The 25234-nt window shown below is 40.4% G+C and overlaps 1 protein-coding gene across 1 annotated transcript in view; it reads left to right on the top strand.

The window, feature by feature from the left end:
- Nucleotides 1-25234, top strand: part of LOC127617588 (gamma-aminobutyric acid receptor subunit pi-like) — a 64972-nt gene that overhangs the window by 17665 nt on the left and 22073 nt on the right. Inside the window, exons 3-4 of the mRNA XM_052089574.1 lie at nt 22376-22488; nt 23723-23790. Coding sequence (XP_051945534.1) covers nt 22376-22488; nt 23723-23790 — 181 coding nt within the window. The remainder of the gene's footprint in view (nt 1-22375; nt 22489-23722; nt 23791-25234) is intronic.

Raw genomic sequence — 25234 nt, forward strand, 5'->3', positions numbered from 1 at the left:
GAACGTGTGTGACCGTTATGTGTGTTTCATATCAAATCGTGTAATGGAGAGGCTATAAATGGGAGAATCATCCACCGCTTTTTACCATGATGATTCAGATAGATCACTAATTATTGCTTTGTTCTGTGATGTGTTTCAAATGTAACGTATAGCCATTATGTAGTAAGCGAAGCGATCATTTTGACAAACAGCGATACCGTTAGAGGGCGCCACGTGCTCACGGCACTGACTGACGTCATTATTTTAAACTGCGCTTTTTGCTTCATGCATTTTCAATTAAACTGAATTTTTTTATATATCTGGACTCTATCTGGATAACCATCAGGTGTTTATGGTTATAAATACAAATTGACTAATATATGACTATATATATGAAAAATACTTGACTAAAATGACTATTATTAGACAACTTTCTAGATGTACTTGAATTAGATAAAAATAATTCCTAAATTGGCTTGGTAGTATTTTTCTTATTTTTTACTATCATTTCTGAACATCAATGTTATTTGAAATAAATTTGATTTTAATTTATTTTACTTTCACGCTTTTGACAAATTTCTGTGTGTTGCACGTTTTTGTGCATTTCTGTTACATTCCTTTTTGTTTTCTGTTATGAAAAAAATAAATACAAAGTTTCTAACCAGGTTGCCTTGCATTCTAATAAGTAAAATGTTATTATAACGTGTTAATAAGAAACATTTTAATATTGGAATCATGTTGGAGTTACTTTTTTGAAAAATACATTTTAAATGGAGGAAAATCGAATAGAAAATTGTAAATCGTTCTTAGAGAGTTAGTTCACCCAAAAATGAAAATGATCCCATAATTTATGCACCCTAAAGCCATCCTAGGTGTGTATGACTTTCTTCTTCCAGATAAACACAATCTGAGTTATATAAAAAAATATCCTGCTCTTCCAAGCTTTATAATGGGAGTGAATGGTACCTTAGATTTTGAAGCCCAAAAAAGTGCATCCATCCATCATAGAAGTAATCCATACGGCTCCAGGGGGTTAATAAAGGCCTTCTGAAGCGAAGAAAAATATCCATATTTATAACTTTATAAACCATAATCACTGGCTTCCTGTAACGGCTGTCTGCGCGTTCACGAGAGAGAGTCTAGTTCCGGCGTTTGACGTTGGCGTAGCGTAAGTGCCGGTGATGAGAAGTTACAGAACACGGAAGAGGATAGAGAGAAACAAATAGAATATTGATATTTTTCTTTGCTTCAGAAGGCCTTTATCAACCCCTTTTTCAAATATATATATATATATATATATATATATATATATATATATATATATATATATATATATATAAAATAATATTATTATTTATTCAAGCAAAAAAGTTATCCAACACCTATATCACCTATGTGAAAAACTAACTGCCCCCTTAAACTTGACAGCTGGTTGTGCCACCTTTATCAAAACTGGCTGTTTTGATGCATCAAAGATTTTGGTTTGAGGGTCATCAAGGTGTGTTTTGGCAAAATTCAGACGAGTGTTAATGTTCTTCTGGGTTAGCGGTGGTGTTCTCCTCGCCACTCTTCCATGGATGGCATTATTGCCCAGTGTCTTTCTGATAGTGGAGTCATGAACAGTGACCTTTAGTGATGTCAAAAGACGCCTGCAGTTCCTTAAATGTTGTCCTTGACTGTTCTGTGACTTCCTGGTTGAGTCGTCAGTTGTTTTCGGTGCTCTTGGAGGAATTTTGGCTGGACGGCCACTTCTGGGAGTTTCACTACTGTGCCAAGTGTTCTCCATTTGGAGATAACGGTTTTCACTGGGGTACTTTAGAGTCCCAGAGCCTTTAAAATAGCTTTAACTCTTCCCAGACTAACATATTTCAATCCCCTTTTCCCTCATCATTTCTGGAATTTCTTTCAACATTGGCATCGCGTGCTACTGGGTGAGACCTTTTAGCCAACTTCATGCTGTTGGAAAAAGTTGTATTTAGGTGTTGATGTGATTGAACAGGGCTGGCAGTATTCAGGTCTGGGTGTGTCTCGTCCAGCTGAACCCCATTATGAATGCAGATCCATAGATTTGGGGTTTTAGTAATTAAGGGGGCGAATACTTTTTCACAAGGCCAGTTTTTATTGGATAGCTTTTTGTGCTTCAATAAATCACAAAATACTGTTTTTAAATGATAATGTTTTTACACAGATTGCCTTTGTTTTATGTTACATTTGGTTTTAATTTTTGTAAATTTAGCATGAAATATACACGAAATCAGGATGGGGCAAATACTTTTTCACAGCGCTGTAGGCTAAAGGAGTGCATTCAATGGCATATTACCTTGTTTTGTTTTTTTCTGGTGGTATCAAAATTGGTATCAAGTGTCATGATTTGTTTTTTTTGTTTTTTTTTAAATGTTGTTGTTGTTATTATTATTATTTTTTTACCAACTACTGAAATAATATCTGAAATTGGTATCGTGACAACCCTTAGATCTAGACCGCTCAATGGTCTCATTACCCTTAACTACATGAGAAACATCTCCTCAGAAACTTTTAAAAGTCAGAGCAGTTGCCATGGCAACATTCCAAAAGGATTATCTAATGCACTCATAAAATACAGCCAAAATAAACAGATATTTGTGTATATTATTAAAATAGAACGTTTTAAGAGCATGTTTGTTATTTTGTGTCATTAGTAAGCTGTGTTGGGGTGGTGATCACTGATTTTGATGTACTGTTAATTTCTAGTCATATTAAATAAGTCTGTTTTCTCTGTTAGAGGGAACGAGGTTAATAAACAAAGCAATTATCCTGGTGCTGTGATTTTACGGATGGTAAACCATAATCTGCCAAAACAAACACAAGAACAGGAAACATGTAATGCATGGAGCGTCCATGCTGGGGCGAGTCGTCTGGCTTTGAGGAAATCGTTAAAAGATGATATGGATTTAGTTTGCTCATGGTGATTCTGGATAAACTGGACTCCGAGGGAATGAGAATGAAGACAACAACCTAAATTTTATCCAGCTAATTCTACTTGTAGGAGTGGCCAGTGTGACCATAATCTTATATTAAGATGCAAGTCGTTTTAATTCACGTTAACAGCATATATCAGGATATTTCTATTTTCAGCGTCATACCCCGCAGTTCTATAGCTGTTGCACCTCACAATCAATTCTTTCATCTTTCTTCCTATCATGACAGCAGCAGCACAAGGTGTTTCCTCATCTTATGCACAACCGTCCCCCAATTGAGCTAATCAGCCGAGGAGAGAGAGAGAGAGAGAGAGAGAGAGAGAGAGAGAGAGAGAGAGAGAGAGAGAGAGAGAGAGAGAGAGAGAGAGAGAGAGAGAGAGAGAGAGAGAGAGAGATGCAACTGCAGTGTGTGTGTTGATGTTGTGTGTCTTTTTGTTTAAATTAAATATCTTTTTGACTGTTCAGCCGGTTCAATCCTTAACCTTTGTTACATTAGTGCCAAAACCCGGGAAGGAGGTGGGATGCGCTATCGTAGAGTCCTCGCCAATGCTATCCATGCCGCGGCCATCCGCCAGGGGATGGAGGAGTTGCTGCCGTCCGCTTGGACATTCCCAAAGTGCCTATTGGTTGACCTACGCCAGAAACGAAGCGAAAGGGGCTCAAGAGGAGTACTCAAAAGGCTACGGAGAAGAGGGACAGATTGCCGTTACCTGCTATAATCTTATCAAACGTTAGATCCCTGAAGAATAAAATGAAAGAGCTGTCTGCATTAATAAAGTATGATGTGGATTATCGTCGCACAAGTCTGTTTTGTTTTACTGAGACATGGTATTCATCCCATGATATTCCAGACTTCCATTTAGATGGTTTAACACTGATTCGCTTTGACCGCAATGCTTTTAAGACTCAACCAACTGTTGATGGGGGGCTTTGTATGCTGTGAATAATAGATGGGCAACAAACTTCACAGTGAGAGGAACCGACTGCTCAAATAATAAAGAGTAAGGGCAAAGTATTGAGGGAATGTGCCACTCCGCAGAAGGGGGTGCTGACACACCCTGCCAAAAAAGGCACATGCTAAAGAGCTTGAGGACTACATATGGAGGCCCAAACCTGCATAAATAATAAATGAATAAATGTAATAATAAAAAAATAAAGGAATAAATGTCTTGATAAAACAAATATAATTCGTTTTTAATTAAATGTATTCCTGAATTTATTATTGTATGACTTTATTCATTTTATTATTTTCTATATTTATTTTTAACTTTTATTCTTTTTAGCTTTTATTTATTCATTTATTTTGCATATTTTTTTATTCCCACATATATTTATATATTCCCATATATATTTATTTGAACTTTTCTGTGCGCAACATGTAAATGAGGGAGGCGGTCCTTGCGGAGCTCCAGTGCATCATTGGTCGAGAGCTCAATAGTTCTTATCGGGAGCAGATGGACGTCCCCCCCTCAGCACCCGCTGACTAGAGCAGATTTAGAATATGCAGGGAAACGTTTTGCAGAGAGTTTAACAATCCAGGATGTGCTTCGACATTCATACCGGCATACAGCTCTCCTAAAACATCAATCAGCACCTCTACTCTAAATCAAACAGTCATTTAATGCACAGTTATCCACTTCATTCACATGTTCAACTCTCTAGATATATGTGAAGCGCCAGCTATAGATTTATATACATGCATAAACGATCAGGGAAATGAAGCATGGTTGTATCTTTCACAATGAACAATCATAACAACAGAAATCAATATTATGGATTTGCGGACATCAAAATATGAAGTTATATACGCAGAAAAAAAGAAAAGTAGAAGGTTAAATCATATAATTTATGAAACTTGCTCATTTTGTGGTTTTGTTGAAGAAACTGCTCCCCATTTATTTTGTAGTATACAATTGTATATATAATTTTGTAATATATTCTAGTATAACCAATTCATCTTGGATTGACTGAAGCTCTTATGTTTTTAGCCCCACAAATATCTATAGTTTACACGATATATGACCTGACGTCACATCAAAACAAGTCCAGAGTAATCGAGCACACGCTTCAGTCTATGATAAACCAATGGTGAGCAGGACACGCCCACATCATTATCATACAATAAACCAATGGTGAGCAGTACACGCCCACATCATTATCATACAATAAACCAATGGTGAGCAGGACACGCCCACATCGTTATCATACAATAAACCAATGGTGAGCAGGACACGCCCACATCATTATCATACAATAAACCAATGGTGAGCAGGACACGCCCACATCATTATCATACAATAAACCATTGGTGAGCAAGACACGCCCACATCATTATCATACAATAAACCAATGGTGAGCAGGACACGCCCACATCATTATCATACAATATACCAATGGTGAGCAGGACACGCCCACATCATTATCATACAAGAGACAGAAATGTACAAATAAATACAAAAATAAATAAATGTGGGAATATTTAAATATAGACATAAATACATGTGGGAATAAATAAATATAAAAATAAATGAATGCATAAATAAATAATAAAAAAACAAAAAAACAAATGAAAGAATAAAAAATGTTTTAAAGAATAAAAATAATAAATAAAGGAAAAAAAGTCATACAAAAATAAATTCAGGAATAACTTCAATTAAAAACTAACTATATTTGTTTTATCAAGACATTTATTCCTTTATTTATTTTCTTATTATTACATTTATTTATGTATTTATTTATTATTTTTGCATGTTTTGTCCTCCATAACTACAGACCGGTGTCTCTAATATCTGTGCTTTGCAAGTGCATAGAGAGACTGGTTTGTCAGCAGTTCTACGAAGCATTTACTGGCAGACTTGATCCATTACAAAATGCTTACAGGGTGGGCGTGGAGTCAAAGATGCCACCCTCACCCTGCTGAATAAGGCCACAAAGCATTTGGATTTAGTGCATTTCTATGTTAGGATTTGAAATGGTAAATGGTCTGCACTTATGTAGCGCTTTTTTAACCTTAGCGGTTTTTCAAAGCGCTTTACACTGTGACTCACACACACACACACACACAAACACCAATGATGGCAGAGCTGCATGTAAGGTGCTAGCCTGCCATTGTGAGCAACTCGGGGTTCAGTGTCTTGCCCAAGGACACTTCGGCATGTGGAGTCATGTGGGCCAGGCAGCAACCCTGAGATTAGCGGCCGACCCGCTCTACCACCTGAGCCACAGCCGCCCTCAACTTTTAACACAGTGTGTATAAATGCACTTTTGAGACTTTTGGAGGGGCTACAAGTGCACTAAACCCTGATTTTGTGGATTTAAAAGTTTTCTAGAGGACTGCCCACAATACGTGCTGGTAAACGGATGCAGGTCAGAGAATGTGGTTTTAAATACTGGTCACCCACTGCGATACGTCTTATCTCCAATTCTTTCTCGATTTATACAAACGAAATGACCTGTGATAATGATAATCTGATGCTCATTAAATATGCAGACGACATGGCATTAGTGGGATGTGTGAAGGACACTCAAACATTTCTCGAGGCCTGGATGGAGGACAGTTCTATCAGGAAGACTCGCAGACTTGATTGAAATGTAAGATGACATTGTAATGTCTCTCTCTTTGGCGTAAGCCCCGTCTGGCGGGCCGAAGAAGTTGTACCCGGAACCGTCATATCCTGCCGGAGATAGGAGGCGGGGGCGAGGACTACCCCATGCAGGACGGGACTCAACAGGTGGTGGTGGGGTGGAGGAGGTTGCCGTGTTAGCACACTGAAACAGCAATGTGATAGATTGTGAGCAGACTTATAAAGCAATGGCTTACATGTGATTGGCTAGGAGTTACCCCGCTAATGGTGCGAAGAGGTACAGCTGCTAGTCTTCCCGCTAGAAGTACACTGCGCTAACATTTCCTTTGAACTCAATATTAGCAAAACCAAGAAAATGTGCTGTGGTGCTGACAAGGCACACACCCTTTTTAAGTCTTTTGTTCCTTAACGGAGATGAAGTAGAACAGATGGGATCCTTTAACTATCTTGGAACGGAGATTGACTCCAATTTTACCTTTGATAAACACTCAGACTGTTGAATTATTCTGACTGCTGACTATGAATTATTCATATGAATGTATGAATTGTGACTGTGTGGACATTCAGTAGGGTTATGCATTGCTCAAGTCTCTCTGCTGATGGCCAAAACATGTCACCTACAATAACACATTTCCTCCACGACACAGACAGCCAATGCACGGCTCAGATGCTCCTTGGAGTGATTGACAGGTCAAGTCTGAAATCTGCGTGATGTTATTTTAATATTCAGTAGGCAATCCATGGCACCTCATTAATCATTTGAATATTCCAACAAGAGCAGTGAAGAAGTAAAGTGCGACCTACTTTTACACTTACAATTACACAAGGTAGAGACATAACCACACATCAGACTTACTGTATTTAATAGTGTTTGCCAAGGCAAGCACCATTATGACTATTGCCATCACTTCAGCGTTAAAGCAATAAACTGTGCATTAAAAAGGACATGAACGATACCCCCTTCTCTTCCTGAAAAGGACAGGAGGCGGGGCTTCTACAACTCGGTTCATAGTAAAGTACAACCAAAAGCTGGAATCAAGTAGGCGTGCATATTTTCCGAACTTAAATAGCACTTTTTGGCAATTTTTCAGTTTTCCTGAAATTAATATGCAATTTAGGGGCGTGCCTCCAAGTGCGCATAATAAAGGGCGGTACGATGAATTTAATTGCACCAGCAAAGTGATTTATCAAGCCTGAAAGTCACTTTAGAGAGCAATCGTGCTTGCTTGTCTCCGAGTGCTCTGTTAGAAAACGTTTTTTCTCTGTGTAATATTTGTTATGTCTCGCACGTTGTCTTCCTTCACTAACATTATAAATGCAACACTGTCCTAATTGGGTAAGGGACTAGCAACTAGCCCGAATCTCTCTCACACTGGCCCTGGGCCGTCGGGCAGTCCATATTTTTGAGCCCTGATTAATTGTAACATTTCATGAATATTTGTTGCATAATAAATACAATTTTGTCTGCTATAATACATTTCAAGGCATATTTCATGTCATTTTAAAATCCATGGGTATTTCATCCTATTTCATGTCATTTTTTGTTTTTACATATAATATTTTTTATTATATGTGCTCAAGGATATCAAGGATAGCCAAACACAATTTTTCATGTTTTCTTATGTAGAAGTCAACAGCCTTCCAATAAAATGAGTATTAAATTAATCTCTAAATATCTAAACACTCATGATATGTTTTGTGATAAACTGACAAAATTAAGTTACTTTATTTAATTGCAAATGTGAAAATTCTGGAGTGGGCTTATAAGGAACATGTGTTTATAAGGAACCATTTAAGCCCACGTGTTCTTGATAAACCCACTATGCATGCGCACACACACACACACACACGTTCAAACATACATGCGCACGTACGTACATGCATACACACACACACACACACACACACACACACATACACGCGCACACACACGCAGACACAGAGTCCTCACACATGCATGCGCGTGCACACACACAGTCACACACACATATGCATGCGCGCTCACAGGCACGTGCGCACTCACACACATGCACAGGCATGCGCTACCTCGTTACTCCAATGCCGATAATCAGCACATCCTCCGTTGTTAGTTCTATCGTGACGTTTTTGATTTAGCAATGAAGGCTTGAGCTGTATCAGACCAAGATACACTTGATCAATATAACGGTTTCTATATTATCTGAAATATCTGTGGTGTCACTATGGAGTGTGTGCATGAGCGTGAGCAACAGGAAGCTGCTGCAGTTCACTTAACGGCCACAGGTGTCACTATGGAGTGTGTGCATGAGCGTGAGCAACAGGTAGCTGCTGCAGTTCACTTAACGGCCACAGGTGTCACTATGGAGTGTGTGCATGAGCGTGAGCAACAGGTAGCTGCTGCAGTTCACTTAACGCCACAGGTGTCACTATGGAGTGTGTGCATGAGCGTGAGCAACAGGTAGCTGCTGCAGTTCACTTAACGGCCACAGGTGTCACTATGGAGTGTGTGCACGAGCGTGAGCAACAGGTAGCTGCTGCAGTTCACTTAACGGCCACAGGTGTCACTATGGAGTGTGTGCACGAGCGTGAGCAACAGGTAGCTGCTGCAGTTCACTTAACGGCCACAGGTGTCACTATGGAGTGTGTGCATGAGCGTGAGCAACAGGTAGCTGCTGCAGTTCACTTAACGGCCACAGGTGTCACTATGGAGTGTGTGCACGAGCGCGAGCAACAGGTAGCTGCTGCAGTTCACTTAACGGCCACAGGTGTCACTATGGAGTGTGTGCACGAGCGCGAGCAACAGGTAGCTGCTGCAGTTCACTTAATGGCCACAGGTGTCACTATGGAGTGTGTGCACGAGCGCGAGCAACAGGAAGCTGCTGCAGTTCACTTAATGGCCACAGGTGTCACTATGGAGTGTGTGCACGAGCGCGAGCAACAGGTAGCTGCTGCAGTTCACTTAACGGCCACAGGTGTCAATATTAACAAGCGTTTCTATTACTGCAGCTATCTTTGTGAGCATCACAATCATCTTTTCAAATACAGTTAAAATAAATAATATCAATTATCATTTGATTTCTTAATCTCTTAATTTTAATTTGATTTATATGGTACGGGTTTGTATGGGTTTAATTGGGTCACTTCCCCTATTTCTCATAGCTCTGACTTTATATCTCATAATTATGCTGTTTAGTTTAGCTTTCATATTTCCAACTTTATGCAAAATGCATTCAGAAGCCATTAGTGCTGAGGAGATGCCTGGGATAAATCAGTTAATCTGATATAAAGGCTCTTTTATGCAAAGCATCATGAGACAAAATGTGACCCAAAGCTGGTTCGCCTAAAATGAAAATTCTGTCATAATTAATTGACTATAACTGTTTATACATCTCGGTTTATTAGAGACACTGTCATCAAATGTAATCTGTAATCTGCTACAACAGTAACCTTCTATAATCTGCAAGTCTCCAAGGGACGGCTGAATCGTATCAGTGAACGTGGCGACAGAACAAGCAAGAGCGAGGGTGGTAATTTATGGAAATATACCAAATAGTGACACGTGTCTACAGCCCGCAAGCATCAAAATCCACAAACGTGCCATAATCCACTCCATACCAGCTGTCTCAGCGCATTTGGAGCAGATTATTCTTATCTCCATGTTTGTTCAATGAACTGGTGTTTCAGGCAATTCCAATTGAATTGAATATCTGTCACCAATGAGAGATGTTTTGAAGTTCAGAGGCACTCATGAACATTCTAGATTGTTGAGTTAATCTGAATATTTAGGGGTGTTTTGGGGTTGTGCAGATCACAAACTGAACTGCTCAGAGTTTTGGTGCATTTGGGTGTAAATCGGTTTTGACAGAAATAAAAAATAAGGCTGTAACATAACAAAATGTGGAAAAAGTAAAGCACTGTGAATGCTTTCCGGATGGGCTGTATGCTGTAAAAGGTTATTATATGGTACGATAGTTATTTTAGGCTGTTTAAATTGGAAAAAAGCTGAGATTCTGCAGCACCCTTAGCCACTAGCCAGTTGTCATGGCACCTATTTATACGTGTAAAGGGTCATCACATGACTCGTGTCAGCGCTGCAGAATACATTGAAGTCTGTGAAGTGAGTGATATTTATACGTGTAAAGGGTCATCACATGACTCGTGTCAGCGCTGCAGAATACATTGAAGTCTATGAAGTGACAGATATTTATACGTGTAAAGGGTCATCACATGACTCGTGTCAGCGCTGCAGAATACATTGAAGTCTATGAAGTGACAGATATTTATACGTGTAAAGGGTCATCACATGACTCGTGTCAGCTCTGCAGAATACATTGAAGTCTATGAAGTGACAGATATTTATACGTGTAAAGGGTCATCACATGACTCCGTCAGCGCAGCAGAATACATTGAAGTCTATGAAGTGACAGATATTTATACGTGTAAAGGGTCATCACATGACTCCGTCAGCGCTGCAGAATACATTGAAGTCTATGAAGTGACAGATATTTATACGTGTAAAGGGTCATCACATGACTCGTGTCAGTGCTGCAGAATACATTGAAGTCTATGAAGCGAGTGATATTTATACGTGTAAAGGGTCATCACATGACTCCGTCAGCGCTGCAGAATACATTGAAGTCTATGAAGTGACAGATATTTATACGTGTAAAGGGTCATCACATGACTCCGTCAGCGCAGCAGAATACATTGAAGTCTATGAAGCGAGTGATATTTATACGTGTAAAGGGTCATCACATGACTCGTGTCAACGCTGCAGAACACATTGAAGTCTATGAAGTGAGTGATATTTATACGTGTAAAGGGTCATCACATGACTCGCGTCAGCGCTGCAGAATACATTGAAGTCTATGAAGTGAGAGATATTTATACGTGTAAAGGGTCATCACATGACTCGTGTCAGCGCTGCAGAATACATTGAAGTCTATGAAGCGAGTGATATTTATACGAGTAAATGGTCATCACATGACTCGTGTCAGTGCTGCAGAATACATTGAAGTCTATGAAGCGAGTGATATTTATACGAGTAAATGGTCATCACATGACTCGTGTCAGCGCTGCAGAATACATTGAAGTCTATGAAGCGAGTGATATTTATACGGGTAAAGGGTCATCACATGACTCGTGTCAGCGCTGCAGAATACATTGAAGTCTATGAAGCGAGTGATATTTATACGAGTAAATGGTCATCACATGACTCGTGTCAGCTTGCAGAATACATTGAAGTCTATGAAGCGAGTGATATTTATACGAGTAAATGGTCATCACATGACTCGTGTCAGCTGCAGAATACATTGAAGTCTATGAAGCGAGTGATATTTATACGTGTAAAGGGTCATCACATGACTCGTGTCAGCGCTGCAGAATACATTGAAGTCTATGAAGTGAATGATATTTATACGCGTAAAGGGTCATCACATGACTCGCGTCAGCGCTGCAGAATACATTGAAGTCTATGAAGTGAATGATATTTATACGTGTAAATGGTCATCACATGACTCGCGTCAGCGCTGCAGAATACATTGAAGTCTATGAAGTGAGTGATATTTATACGCGTAAAGGGTAATCACATGACTCGTGTTTGCTGCAGAATACATTGAAGTCTATGAAGTGAATGATATTTATACGTGTAAATGGTCATCACATGACTCGCGTCAGCACTGCAGAATACATTGAAGTCTATGAAGTGAGTGATATTTATACGCGTAAAGGGTCATCACATGACTCGTGTCAGCCTGCAGAATACATTGAAGTCTATGAAGTGAGTGATATTTATACGTGTAAAGGGTCATCACATGACTCGTGTCAGCCTGCAGAATACATTGAAGTCTATGAAGTGAGTGATATTTATACGTGTAAAGGGTCATCACATGACTCGTGTCAGTGCTGCAGAATACATTGAAGTCTATGAAGTGAGTGATATTTATACGTGTAAAGGGTCATCACATGACTCGTGTCAGCGCTGCAGAATACATTGAAGTCTATGAAGTGAGTGATATTTATACGTGTAAAGGGTCATCACATGACTCGTGTCAGCGCTGCAGAATACATTGAAGTCTATGAAGTGAGTGATATTTATACGGGTAAAGGGTCATCACATGACTCACATCAGCGCAGCAGAATACATTGAAGTCTATGAAGTGAGTGATATTTATACGTGTAAAGGGTCATCACATGACTCGTGTCAGCGCTGCAGAATACATTGAAGTCTATGAAGTGAGTGATATTTATACGGGTAAAGGGTCATCACATGACTCGTGTCAGCCTGCAGAATACATTGAAGTCTATGAAGTGAGTGATATTTATACGTGTAAAGGGTCATCACATGACTCGTGTCAGCCTGCAGAATACATTGAAGTCTATGAAGTGAGTGATATTTATACGGGTAAAGGGTCATCACATGACTCGTGTCAGCGCTGCAGAATACATTGAAGTCTATGAAGTGAGTGATATTTATACGAGTAAAGGGTCATCACATGACTCGTGTCAGCGCTGCAGAATACATTGAAGTCTATGAAGCGAGTGATATTTATACGTGTAAAGGGTCATCACATGACTCGTGTCAGCGCTGCAGAATACATTGAAGTCTATGAAGTGAGTGATATTTATACGTGTAAAGGGTCATCACATGACTCGTGTCAGCGCTGCAGAATACATTGAAGTCTATGAAGTGAGTGATATTTATACGTGTAAAGGGTCATCACATGACTCGTGTCAGCGCTGCAGAATACATTGAAGTCTATGAAGTGAGTGATATTTATACGGGTAAAGGGTCATCACATGACTCGTGTCAGCGCTGCAGAATACATTGAAGTCTATGAAGTGAGTGATATTTATACGAGTAAAGGGTCATCACATGACTCGTGTCAGCTGCAGAATACATTGAAGTCTATGAAGCGAGTGATATTTATACGTGTAAAGGGTCATCACATGACTCGTGTCACGCTGCAGAATACATTGAAGTCTATGAAGTGAGTGATATTTATACGCGTAAAGGGTCATCACATGACTCGTGTCAGCTGCAGAATACATTGAAGTCTATGAAGTGAGTGATATTTATACGTGTAAAGGGTCATCACATGACTCGTGTCAGCGCTGCAGAATACATTGAAGTCTATGAAGTGAGTGATATTTATACGGGTAAAGGGTCATCACATGACTCGTGTCAGTGCTGCAGAATACATTGAAGTCTATGAAGCGAGTGATATTTATTAAGTCTCTTGGTAGATTTCGGTCATGACTGTTTCAAAATGATTCACTCGTAGCACATCAGACACTCATTTTTCACCACAGTAGTGTGCCGTAGGATTTTGTTTTAGTCGGAAAAATTGTGCCGTGGCAGAAAAAAGGTTGGGAAACACTGTTCTAGATGAATGGATGGGTTGAAAGAAAGATTGATGCATGTTTTATTACATCCTCAAGGTCAGAATAGATGAATATGAAATGATCCAGCAGCCTAATGGGATGTAATAATGGCTGTTTCATGTCTGAAGAGTTTGTAATGTCATAGCAGAGCACAGACCCACATCGCCCACATTCAATGAGCTGAACGCTGAGATTCTGTTTCAGTGAGGCTTTCTGAAGTATTACCTACAGGTAAGAATAATATTCAGCACCTCATTGATCAGATATTCTTATCAGGTGTCATCCCAGTGCTGAAACACTAAATGGAGCATGATGAGCACTTCCTCAAACCCATGCATCTATAACCACAGGAACATGTTTTAGAGCCGTAGGGAATACTGCCTCCCCCAGTATAAATGGGCCGCGATAAGTTAAAATGAGCTGTCGCCTTATGCAGAACAGACCACAAAATGGTGCTGCGATATGCAGAAAAGGACAGCCATCCCCCGCTCAATAACTTTTGGGCCAGTTACTATGTAAAATCCCGGGCCGATTTCTCTACCCAGTCCAGCCCTGGTTGCAACACACATGCTAAGCGGCCACGTGCGTCTCTCTCGAACTGGCCTACAGCTCGTCTTTATCCCCCTCCTAGCTGATAAGCCCGATTCAGGGCCGGCCATGTGTCTTCACGGCCCGGCCCGTTCCCGCCCTCCTCCTCATCACAGCATGATTTTCTGTGAAGCTGCTTTGAATCTATGAGTGTTGTGAAAAGCGCTGTACAAATAAAAATTACTTGACTAATTGATAAATTTATGTAAATGTATGACTTTAAAAATGCATTGTTATAGACCTTGTGACAACTAGCGTCTTCCTTATACAAAATAGATTGTATCAATAATGCACAATATAGGCCTACAGTCAACATGTGCGGTGTGTATTGGTCAGGGTTCGTAGGGTCATGGAAATCCTGGAAAGTCATGGAATTTAGAAATTGTCATGGAAAAACAAGTTAACATTGAATGTTTTGTAAAAGTCATGGAATTTTTTAACAAAATATTTTGAATGTATTAAGGCTTTGAATGTTTATACATAATATCTCATCATGCTAATTACACTTATGGTGAAGTTTGCTCGTGAGTCTGAGCAATTCTCTACTTCTTAATGAGCAATCATTAAAAGTCTCAGAATCACCAACATTCTCCTGTTTGTAATGGAAAGAATGACAGTAGCTGTGCACTGATTGTCATTGATGTACTTTAATATACTGTATGTTCCTCATAGAGAGATAACATTCAGTATATACAAAATATCATATTAAGATAGATGAATGGATGGATGGACGGACAGATGGATGGATGGACAGACAGACTGACAGATGGGTGTTTGGACAGACGTACAGACAGATGGGTGGATGGATGGACAGACAGACTGACAGATGGGTGGATGGATAAATGGACAGACAGATGGGTGGATGGACAGACGGACAGACAGATGGGTGGGTGGATGGACAGACGGACGGACAGATGGGTGGGTGGATGGATAGATGGACAGACAGATGGGTGGGTGGATGGATAGATGGACAGACAGATGGGTGGATGGATGGATAGATGGACAGACAGATGGGTGGATGGATAGACAGACAGACTGACAGATGGGTGGATGGATGGATCAACTGACAGATGGGTGGATGGATGGACAGACAGACTGACAGATGGGTGGATGGATGGATAGATGGACAGACAGATGGGTGGATAGATGGACAGACAGATGGGTGGATGGATGGATAGATGGACAGACAGATGGGTGGATGGATGGATCGAAAGACAGACAGATGGGTGGATGGATGGACATACAGACTGACAGATGGGTGGATGGATGGATCGACTAACAGATGGGTGGATGGATGGATAGATGGACAGACAGATGGGTGGGTGGATGGATAGATGGACAGACAGATGGGTCGATGGATGGATAGGTGGACAGACAGATGGGTGGATGGATAGACAGACAGACTGACAGATGGGTGGATGGATGGATCGACTGACAGATGGGTGGATGGATGGACAGACAGACTGACAGATGGGTGGATGGATGGATAGATGGACAGACAGATGGGTGGATGGATGGATAGATGGACAGACAGATGGGTGGATGGATGGATAGATGGACAGACAGATGGGTGGATGGATGGATCGACAGACAGACAGATGGGTGGATGGATGGACATACAGATTGACAGATGGGTGGATGGATGGATCGACTAACAGATGGGTGGATGGATGGATAGATGGACAGACAGATGGGTGGATGGATGGACAGACAGACTGACAGATGGGTGGATGGATGGATGGACTGACAGATGTGTGGATGGATGGATAGATGGACAGACAAATGGGTGGATGGATGGACAGACAGACTGACAGATGGGTGAATGGATGGATGGACTGACAGATGGATGGACTGATGGGTGGATGGATGGATGGATAGATGGGTGGATGGATGGATCGACTGACAGATGGATGGATGGACAGACAGACAGACTGACAGATGGGTGGATGGATGGATAGATGGACAGATGGGTGGATGGATGTTGTTTTTTTCTGACTTTGAACGAAAACACACACATTCGCATGTTTTCTCGTTGTCAAGTCAAGTCAAGTCAATTTTATTTGTATAGCGCCTTTCACAACACACATCGTTTCAAAGCAGCTTTACAGAATATCAGCATTAACAGATGATAAAACTGTAATGTCTATAAAGTCGATTAATCATCATTGTGTAATTTAGATAAAATACTATTTTAATAGTGTTTAAAAATAATTAAATGATAATTGTATTAATAACCCCAGTGAGCAAGCTGTAGGCGACTGTGGCAAGGAACACAAAACTCCATAAGATGTGGAGTAATGGAGAAAAATAACCTTGGGAGAAACCAGACTCACTGTGGGGGCCAGTTCCCTCTGACTAACCCCACCCTAACCCTAAACCAGACTCACTGTGGGGGCCAGTTCCCTCTGACTAACCCCACCCTAACCCTAAACCAGACTCACTGTGGGGGCCAGTTCCCTCTGACTAACCCCACCCTAACCCTAAACCAGACTCGCTGTGGGGGCCAGTTCCCTCTGACTAACCCCACCCTAACCCTAAACCAGACTCGCTGTGGGGGCCAGTTCCCTCTGACTAACCCCACCCTAACCCTAAACCAGACTCACTGTGGGGGCCAGTTCCCTCTGACCAACCCCACCCTAACCCTAAACCAGACTCGCTTTGGGGGCCAGTTCCCTCTGACCAACCCCACCCTAACCCTAAACCAGACTCGCTGTGGGGGCCAGTTCCCCTCTGACCAACCCCACCCTAACCCTAAACCAGACTCGCTGTGGGGGCCAGTTCCCCTCTGACCAACCCCACCCTAACCCTAAACCAGACTCACTGTGGGGGCCAGTTCCCTCTGACTAACCCCACCCTAACCCTAAACCAGACTCGCTGTGGGGGCCAGTTCCCCTCTGACCAACCCCACCCTAACCCTAAACCAGACTCGCTGTGGGGGCCAGTTCCCCTCTGACTAACCCCACCCTAACCCTAAAGCAGACTCACTGTGGGGGCCAGTTCCCCTCTGACCAACCCCACCCTAACCCTAAACCAGACTCACTGTGGGGGCCAGTTCCCCTCTGACTAACCCCACCCTAACCCTAAACCAGACTCGCTGTGGGGGCCAGTTCCCCTCTGACCAACCCCACCCTAACCCTAAACCAGACTCGCTGTGGGGGCCAGTTCCCCTCTGACTAACCCCACCCTAACCCTAAAGCAGACTCACTGTGGGGGCCAGTTCCCCTCTGACTAACCCCACCCTAACCCTAAACCAGACTCACTGTGGGGGCCAGTTCCCCTCTGACTAACCCCACCCTAACCCTAAACCAGACTCACTGTGGGGGCCAGTTCCCCTCTGGCTAACATTATGAATGTAATGTAAATATTAATTATGTATAGGTAAAATCATGGTTTAAAATGATTAAACTAAGTGATAAGGGTCAGTGATTAAACATTGATTGTGTTTGAACTGTAAGATTAATGACCAAAGTCTTTGAAGTCCATCTTGATTAATTGCAGAAGTTCACATTGATGCAATTGTCCTTGTTAATTGGCTGATGAAGGCTTTTGTTGGCAATAGTTAGTCTAAGCATTTCATTTCAAGATCGTAATCCATCTATAGACCGAGGTGATGCAGGTTGGAGTTCGCATCATTTCATCCTCTGAAGTCCGTCATAATAGATTGAAGTGATGTTTGGCACCGGCTGCATTTAGTCATCATCATTCTGCGACATGTAGCAGTGGAGTTCAACACGAAGCAGGAATGGTGCTGGATCCAGCCGGTTCTGGTGACCTCAGGATAGGAGTCCCGAGGTTGAGACAGGGAAACAAATAAAAAGATGTAAGCGTAGATGCCATTTAATTTATTGCTGAGTTAGAGATCATGCTCAATGTTTCTGGTTTCTGGTTCCGGCAGACCCAACTAAAGCAGCCTAATTGTGGGTTGGAGGATAAATTAGGTGTATATCTGGCTAAATAGAGGAGTCTTTAGTCTAGACTTAAACTGAGAGAGTGTATCTGCATCTCGAACAGTGTTTGGGAGACTATTCCATGGTTTAGGTGCCAAATATGAAAAGGATCTTCCTCCTTTAGTGGATTTTGATATTCTAGGAACTATTAATAGGCCAGAATTTTGCGATCTTAATGAACGTGTTGGAATATAGCGTGGTAGAAGATCACTTAAGTACTGCGGAGACCATTCAAAGCTTTGTACGTAGTTAACAGAATATTAAAATCAATACGGAATGTAACAGGTAGCAATGTAACAATGTAACGATGATAAAATGGGGCTAATATAATCATATCTCTTGGTTCTCGTCAGCACTCTGTCTGCTGCATTTTGAACCAATTGAAGTTTATTTATTGATCTTGCTGGACATCCTCCCAGTAATGCATTACAATAATCTAGTCTTGAGGTCATGAACGCATGAATTCGTTTTTCGGCATCAGCAACCGAGAGCATGTGCCTTAATTTAGCAATATTTCTGAGGTGGAAGAATGCTGTTCTACAAACATTTGTAATTTGATTTTCAAAGGACAGATTGGTATCAAATATAACACCTAAGTTCTTTGCTGTTGAAGATGATGTAACAGTACATCCATCTAGAGTCAAATTATATTTTAGTGGCTTATTTTTAGAGTTTTTTGGTCCCATAATTAGAACCTCTGTTTTGTCAGAATTGAGTAGAAGGAAATTTCTGGCCATCCAAGCTTTTATTTAATTGATACACTCTGCTAATTTTGAGAATTGTGAAATCTCATCAGGTTTTGAAGAAATACAAAGTTGTGTATCGTCAGCATAGCAGTGGAAACTTATTCCACGATTCCTGATTATATCTCCCAGGGGAAGCATATACATGGAGAAAAGCAGAGGCCCTAAAACTGATCCCTGTGGCACTCCATATTTTACTTTTGTTTGGTTTGACAATTCCTCATTTACATAGACAAAGTGGTAGTGGTCTGCTAAATATGACCTAAACCATGCTAATGCCACTCCACAAATTCCAACATAATTCTCCAGCCTATTCAAGAGAATGTCGTGATCTATCGTGTCGAATGCAGCACTAAGATCTAAAAGCACTAGAAGAGAAATGCAGTCGCGATCAGATGATAAGAGTCATGTGTAACTCTGATAAGTGCAGTCTCTGTACTGTGATGAGGCCTAAATCCTGACAGAAATTCTTCATATATACTATTTCTCTGTAGAAATGAACATATTTGGGAGCACACTACCTTTTCTAGTATTTTTGACATAAACGGGAGATTTGAAATCGGTCTATAATTAGCAAGTTCTCCAGGATTAAGTTGTGGCTCCTTAATAAGTGGTTTGATAATTGCCATTTTAAAGTTTCTTGGGACATGTCCTAAGCATAGCGAGGAGTTAATGATATTAAGAAGAGGTTCTGATATTACAGGAGATACCTCTTTTAAGAGCTTAGTTGGTATAGGATCTAACAAACAAGTTGTGGCTTTTGATGTTTCGATAAGTTTTGTTAGGTCTTCATGACCTATGATAGCGAAGGATTGAAGTTGCACATGAGGGAAATTATTCGACACTGTTTTCTGAGGTGCAATGACAGATGATTGCATAATTCCAATTTTATTTCTGATTATTTCAATTTTATCTGTAAAGAAATTCATGAAGTCATTACTCTCGAGCTGTGATGTAATATCTGGTTCTGTTGAGGCTTTATTCCTAACCAATTTAGCCACAGTACTGAATAAACATCTAGGATTGTTGTGGTTATTTTCTATGAGTTTACTCAAATTTGCTGACCTGGCAGCTTTGAGTGTGTGTTTGTAGCTACAGACACTATCCTTCCATGCACCCTGAAATACTTCTAATTTTGTATTTTTCCACATGCGCTCCATTTTCCAAGCTGCTCACTTGAGAGCATGAGTGTGATCATTGTACCATGGTGCAGGGCTTATTTCGGGGCGACAACATCAAGGGTGCTAGAGAAGACTGCATTTAAATTTGTTGTTATTTCATCAAGTTCTTCTGGGCTTTGGGGTTTATTAAGTATATGAGATAGATCTGGAAGAGTATTAGTGAAGCTATCTTTAGTGGTGGAAAGAATAGTTCTACCTGAACGATAGCGTGGTGTAGATTGAGTAACATTATCTGATCGCAGCATGCAAGAATCGAGGTAATGATCCAAGATGTCATCACTCTGCTGCAGAATTTCTATATTATCAACATCAACTCCATATGACAGAATTAAATCTAGCATATGATTATGGCGATGAGTTGGTCCTGTTACATTTTGTCTGACTCCAAGAGAGTTGAGAATATCGATAAATGCTAATCCCAATGTGGCATTTTCATTATCTATGTGAATGTTGAAGTCACCAACAATTAAGGCTCTATCTACAGTAACTACAAGATCTGATAGAAAATTTGCAAATTCACTAAGGAAATCAGAATAAGGCCCGGGTGATCTATACACTGTAGCAAGGGTAAAGGATGACAGAGAATTTTTATTTATATTTGTATTTGACGGTGTCACATTAAGCATTATTAGTTCAAAAGACTTACATTTATATCCTGTCCTCTGAGTAACACCAAAAACTTCACTGTAAATTGTAGCAACACCTCCTCCTCGACCCTTCAGACGAGGCTCATGTTTATAACAATAACCTGGGGGAGTAGATTCATTTAAACTAATATATTCATCCGGTTTAAGCAGGTTTCAGTCAAACAGAGATCATCCAATCTATGATCTGTAATCATTTCATTGACAATTAGTGCTTTGATAGCAAGAGATCTAATGTTTAGTAGCCCTATTTTTATATGATGTACATTTTTAATTTGTTTGTTTTGTTCAAGTTTGACCTTAATCAAATTTTTTCTAAATGATTTAGTGAGGGTTTTGTGTTTGGTAGTTCGGGGAACAGACACAGTCTCTATGAGATATCTAGGTGATACAGTCTCTATGTGTTGTAGTTTATGTGAAATCGTTGGAAATTGGTACATTTCAAAATATTGTTGTCCTGGTCACAAATGCAAAGTTTTAGGGGAATAATAGCCATTTTATATACTTTTAAATTATACCCAGGGCTGGACTGGGAATGGAAATCGGCCCGGGATTTTACATGGCAACTGGCCCAACTGTTGGGGAGGGGCACCATATTGTGGTCCGTTCTGCATAACGCAGCGGCCCATTCGGCACGTTTCGTGGCCAAACCACTGGCCCGCTCGGTTCTCCTGATGGCCATTACGCTCCTGACTGGCCCAAAAGTGCGTCGGCCCACCAGGAAAATGCCGGGTATGCCAGATTACCAGTCCAGCCCTGATTATACCCATGCAATCAACTCAATTCTCTGCGGCAGAAATGTAAACCGGAGAGATCATATTATTCTCACCACAATTATACAGAGTGGTTATCAGAGTTACTGTAGACTTTGTCTGCGGGCGGCTGTGGATCAGGTGGTAGAGCGGGTCGGCCACTAATCACAGGGTTGGTGGATCGAATCCCGGCCCACATGACTCCACATGCCGAAGTGTCCTTGGGCAAGACACTGAACCCCAAGTTGCTCCCAATGGCAGACTAGCACCTTACATGCAGCTCTGCTGTCATTGGTGTGTGTGTGTGTGTGTGTTTGTTTGTGTGTGTGTGTGAATGGGTGAATCCACACAAACTTATTTTTTTTTTCTGGGCTGCAAAATTGCTGTTCTGAGCAAAAGCAAAACGGCTATTAAACCCCAGTGTTGATGGTACATTTCATGTGTGCCACACTGACAGGATCAAAGTAATCCAATTATGAAAATGAGCTGCTTTCTCTCTCTCTCTCTCTCTCTCTCTTCTAATTTAAAGATGTTGTGGGATCTTTAAACTGTTCTGTTATCAGCAGTCTGCCTTGAAATAATTAGACCGAAACGGTTTTGTTCTCTTGATTCACGTTCCTCATTCTCTTCTCCCTCAGGATTCTGGAGAACTCTCTTCTCAGTGCGGAGGTGAAAGAAGGAGAGATTCTTCCTCCAACCATTCAGAAGCTGATGAAGGGATACAACAAATACCTCCGGCCGTTCTTTGACAGTAAGCGAAACCGGAATACAAGCACAAATCCATACGCTGCGGATATTCCCCAAACGATTAGTGTATGTGTGTCGGTGCGTGTCTATACGTGCAGTAAGCCTGCATGAGAAGAGTAAATGGTGCGAAATGTATTGATTGGAGGAGCTCCATTATACTCCATATATTCACATCCCACTGGCACATATGGATAAGTCGCTTCCTGTTTGAATGGGACTTTGAATGCCCTTGAGAGTGCATCAACTGCGACCCTGTTCCTTTAATGACGCATCTGGAACACGAGGTTTGGCAAAGAAACCAAAGCATCGAATAGACAAGCACAAGCCTAGTTTCCATCCACCTTTCGCGCTATTTTGTTATTGATAAAGTGAAAATGCGAAAAATACAATTGCAACATTTGCTTTTTTCGTTTGTTAATTAATTTTTTTAATTTAATGCTTTTTTTTCATTTGGTAATTAATTTTTTTATTTAATGCTTTTTTCATTTAGTAATAAATTTTTTTAATTTAAAGCTTTTTTAGTTCAGTAATTAATTTTTTTATTTAATGCGTTTTTCATTTGGTAATTAATTTTTTTTATTTAATGCTTTTTTAGTTTGGTAATTAATTTTTTAATTTAATGCTTTTTTCGTTTGGTAATTATTTTTTTAATTTAATGCTTTTTTAGTTTGGTAATTCATTTTTTTAATTTAATGCTTTTTTTCATTTGTTAATTAATTTTTTTATTTAATGCTTTTTTAGTTTGGTAATTAATTTTTTTAATTTAATGCTTTTTTCGTTTGGTAATTAATTTTTTAATTTAATGCTTTTTTCGTTTGGTAATTAATTTTTTAATTTAATGCTTTTTTTCGTTTGGTAATTCATTTTTTTATTTGATGCTTTTTTCGTTTGGTAATCAAAATTTTTAATTTAATGCTTTTTTCGTTTGGTAATAAAAAAAAAATTATTTAATGCTTTTTTCATTTGGTAATTAATTTAATTTAATACAGATAATTTTGCCAGAATTTTTTCAAAAGTAAAAGTAATCAATAATTTAATAGAATTGGGCTGTAAGTGTCCCAGAAAAAAAAAAACACATTGATGCTTTTCTCCAGTATTGTGTATTTATTTTTAATTTAAAACATCTTTATGCACAGAAATGATATGTGTTTTGTATTGTTGGATAATTCCGTGACTGCCGTCTATTATTGTGAATGTGTATAAAAGCAACTTTAATAAATGACTTTGTTGTCCTATAGATGGTCCTGTTACAGTAGGCATGAGTCTTGACATAGCCAGCATTGATACGATATCAGAAATCAACATGGTGAGAAACACTAATACAACCTCATACATCACAATTATGATTATATGAAAAAAATAATATTTTGTGCATGTTAACGGTGTATGCATTTACAGGAAGCTCTAGAGTGTTCATTAGTAAGCACTTAATTTAAGTTCATAGTTACTGTTGTAGTCAGTGATTTGGACAACACCCTAACTCTATGCATTAAATTTGGCATGTAACTTCTCCAGCACCATTTGTGCTATACGGACATGAACGAGAACTCCATAAACTTATTAGCTACCACATAGCAATGCTTTATAAACCCAAGCATCCACCCAGGACACCCTAGCAACCACATAAAACTCCTCAGATCTCCCTAGTAGCCACAAAGCATCTTTCTGGCAATGCACCATTAGCAATATGTATTATGTCTTCATAGAACTCGTAATAAGTTACAAGCTCAGACTTGACAGTTTTAACATAATGTAAGAAGAACCAATATGGCAGCGAACAGTTGAAGAAATATTCCAGGTTTAATTCAAGTCGAACTGAATCGTTCAGTCAAGCATTTGGATCTTTTTTTATTTTCTTCCCAATCTGGAATCCCCAATTCCCAATGTGCTCTGAGTCCTCGTGGTGGCGTAGTGACTTGCCTCAATCCGGGTGGCGGAGGACGAATCTCAGTTGCCTCCGCATCTGAGACTGTCAATCCGCCGCATCTTATCACGTGACATGTTGAGCGCGTTACCGTGGAGACGTAGCGCGTGTGGAGGCTCCACCCTATTCTCCGCGGCATCCACACACAACTCACCACACGCCCCACCGAGAGCGAGAACCACATTATAGCGACCACGAGGAGGTTACCCCATGTGACTCTACCCTCCCTAGCAACCGGGCCAATTTGGTTGCTAAGGAGACCTGACTGGAGTCACTCCAGAAAAACAGGCAATGTTCATCACTTGAATCAGAAACAATGGCAATGGTAAAATGCTCGGTAATGCAGGGTAAACTGGCAATACTTCGCAATATATACATGTGGTAAACAGGAAATGAGCAGTGCAGAAATGGGTGAAGATCAGTATTCGGGAGAGGGCTCACTCTGGTGGTTGGTAGGATTGGTAACGACTTCAGATGTTACTGTAACCCGCACAAGAAGAGACAGTCACAATGTATAGTCAAACTGCGTTTATTGCAGGCAAAGCAAAAGTACAAATAGGGCAAATCCAGAAGAGAGTGGTCGAGGGGAGCGTAAGGTCGAAGCCGGGGAATCAGGATATGGCAACGGGGCAAAACTATAAAAGAGTGGTCGAGGAAAGCGTGAGGTCGAAGCCGGGGAAGTCAGAATAGCAGAACGGGTAAACAAGCGAGTTGAATAGACAGGGGAGCTAGGGGAACACTAGAGCTGGCAAAGCGAAGGGGTAAACTAAACAATAACCAACAAGAGTGAAACGAAAGGGTTGTGATATATATAGGGGAGAAAACG

This window comes from Xyrauchen texanus, chromosome 24 (assembly GCF_025860055.1).
Source record: "Xyrauchen texanus isolate HMW12.3.18 chromosome 24, RBS_HiC_50CHRs, whole genome shotgun sequence".
In the NCBI taxonomy this organism is placed as follows: Eukaryota; Metazoa; Chordata; class Actinopteri; order Cypriniformes; family Catostomidae; genus Xyrauchen; species Xyrauchen texanus.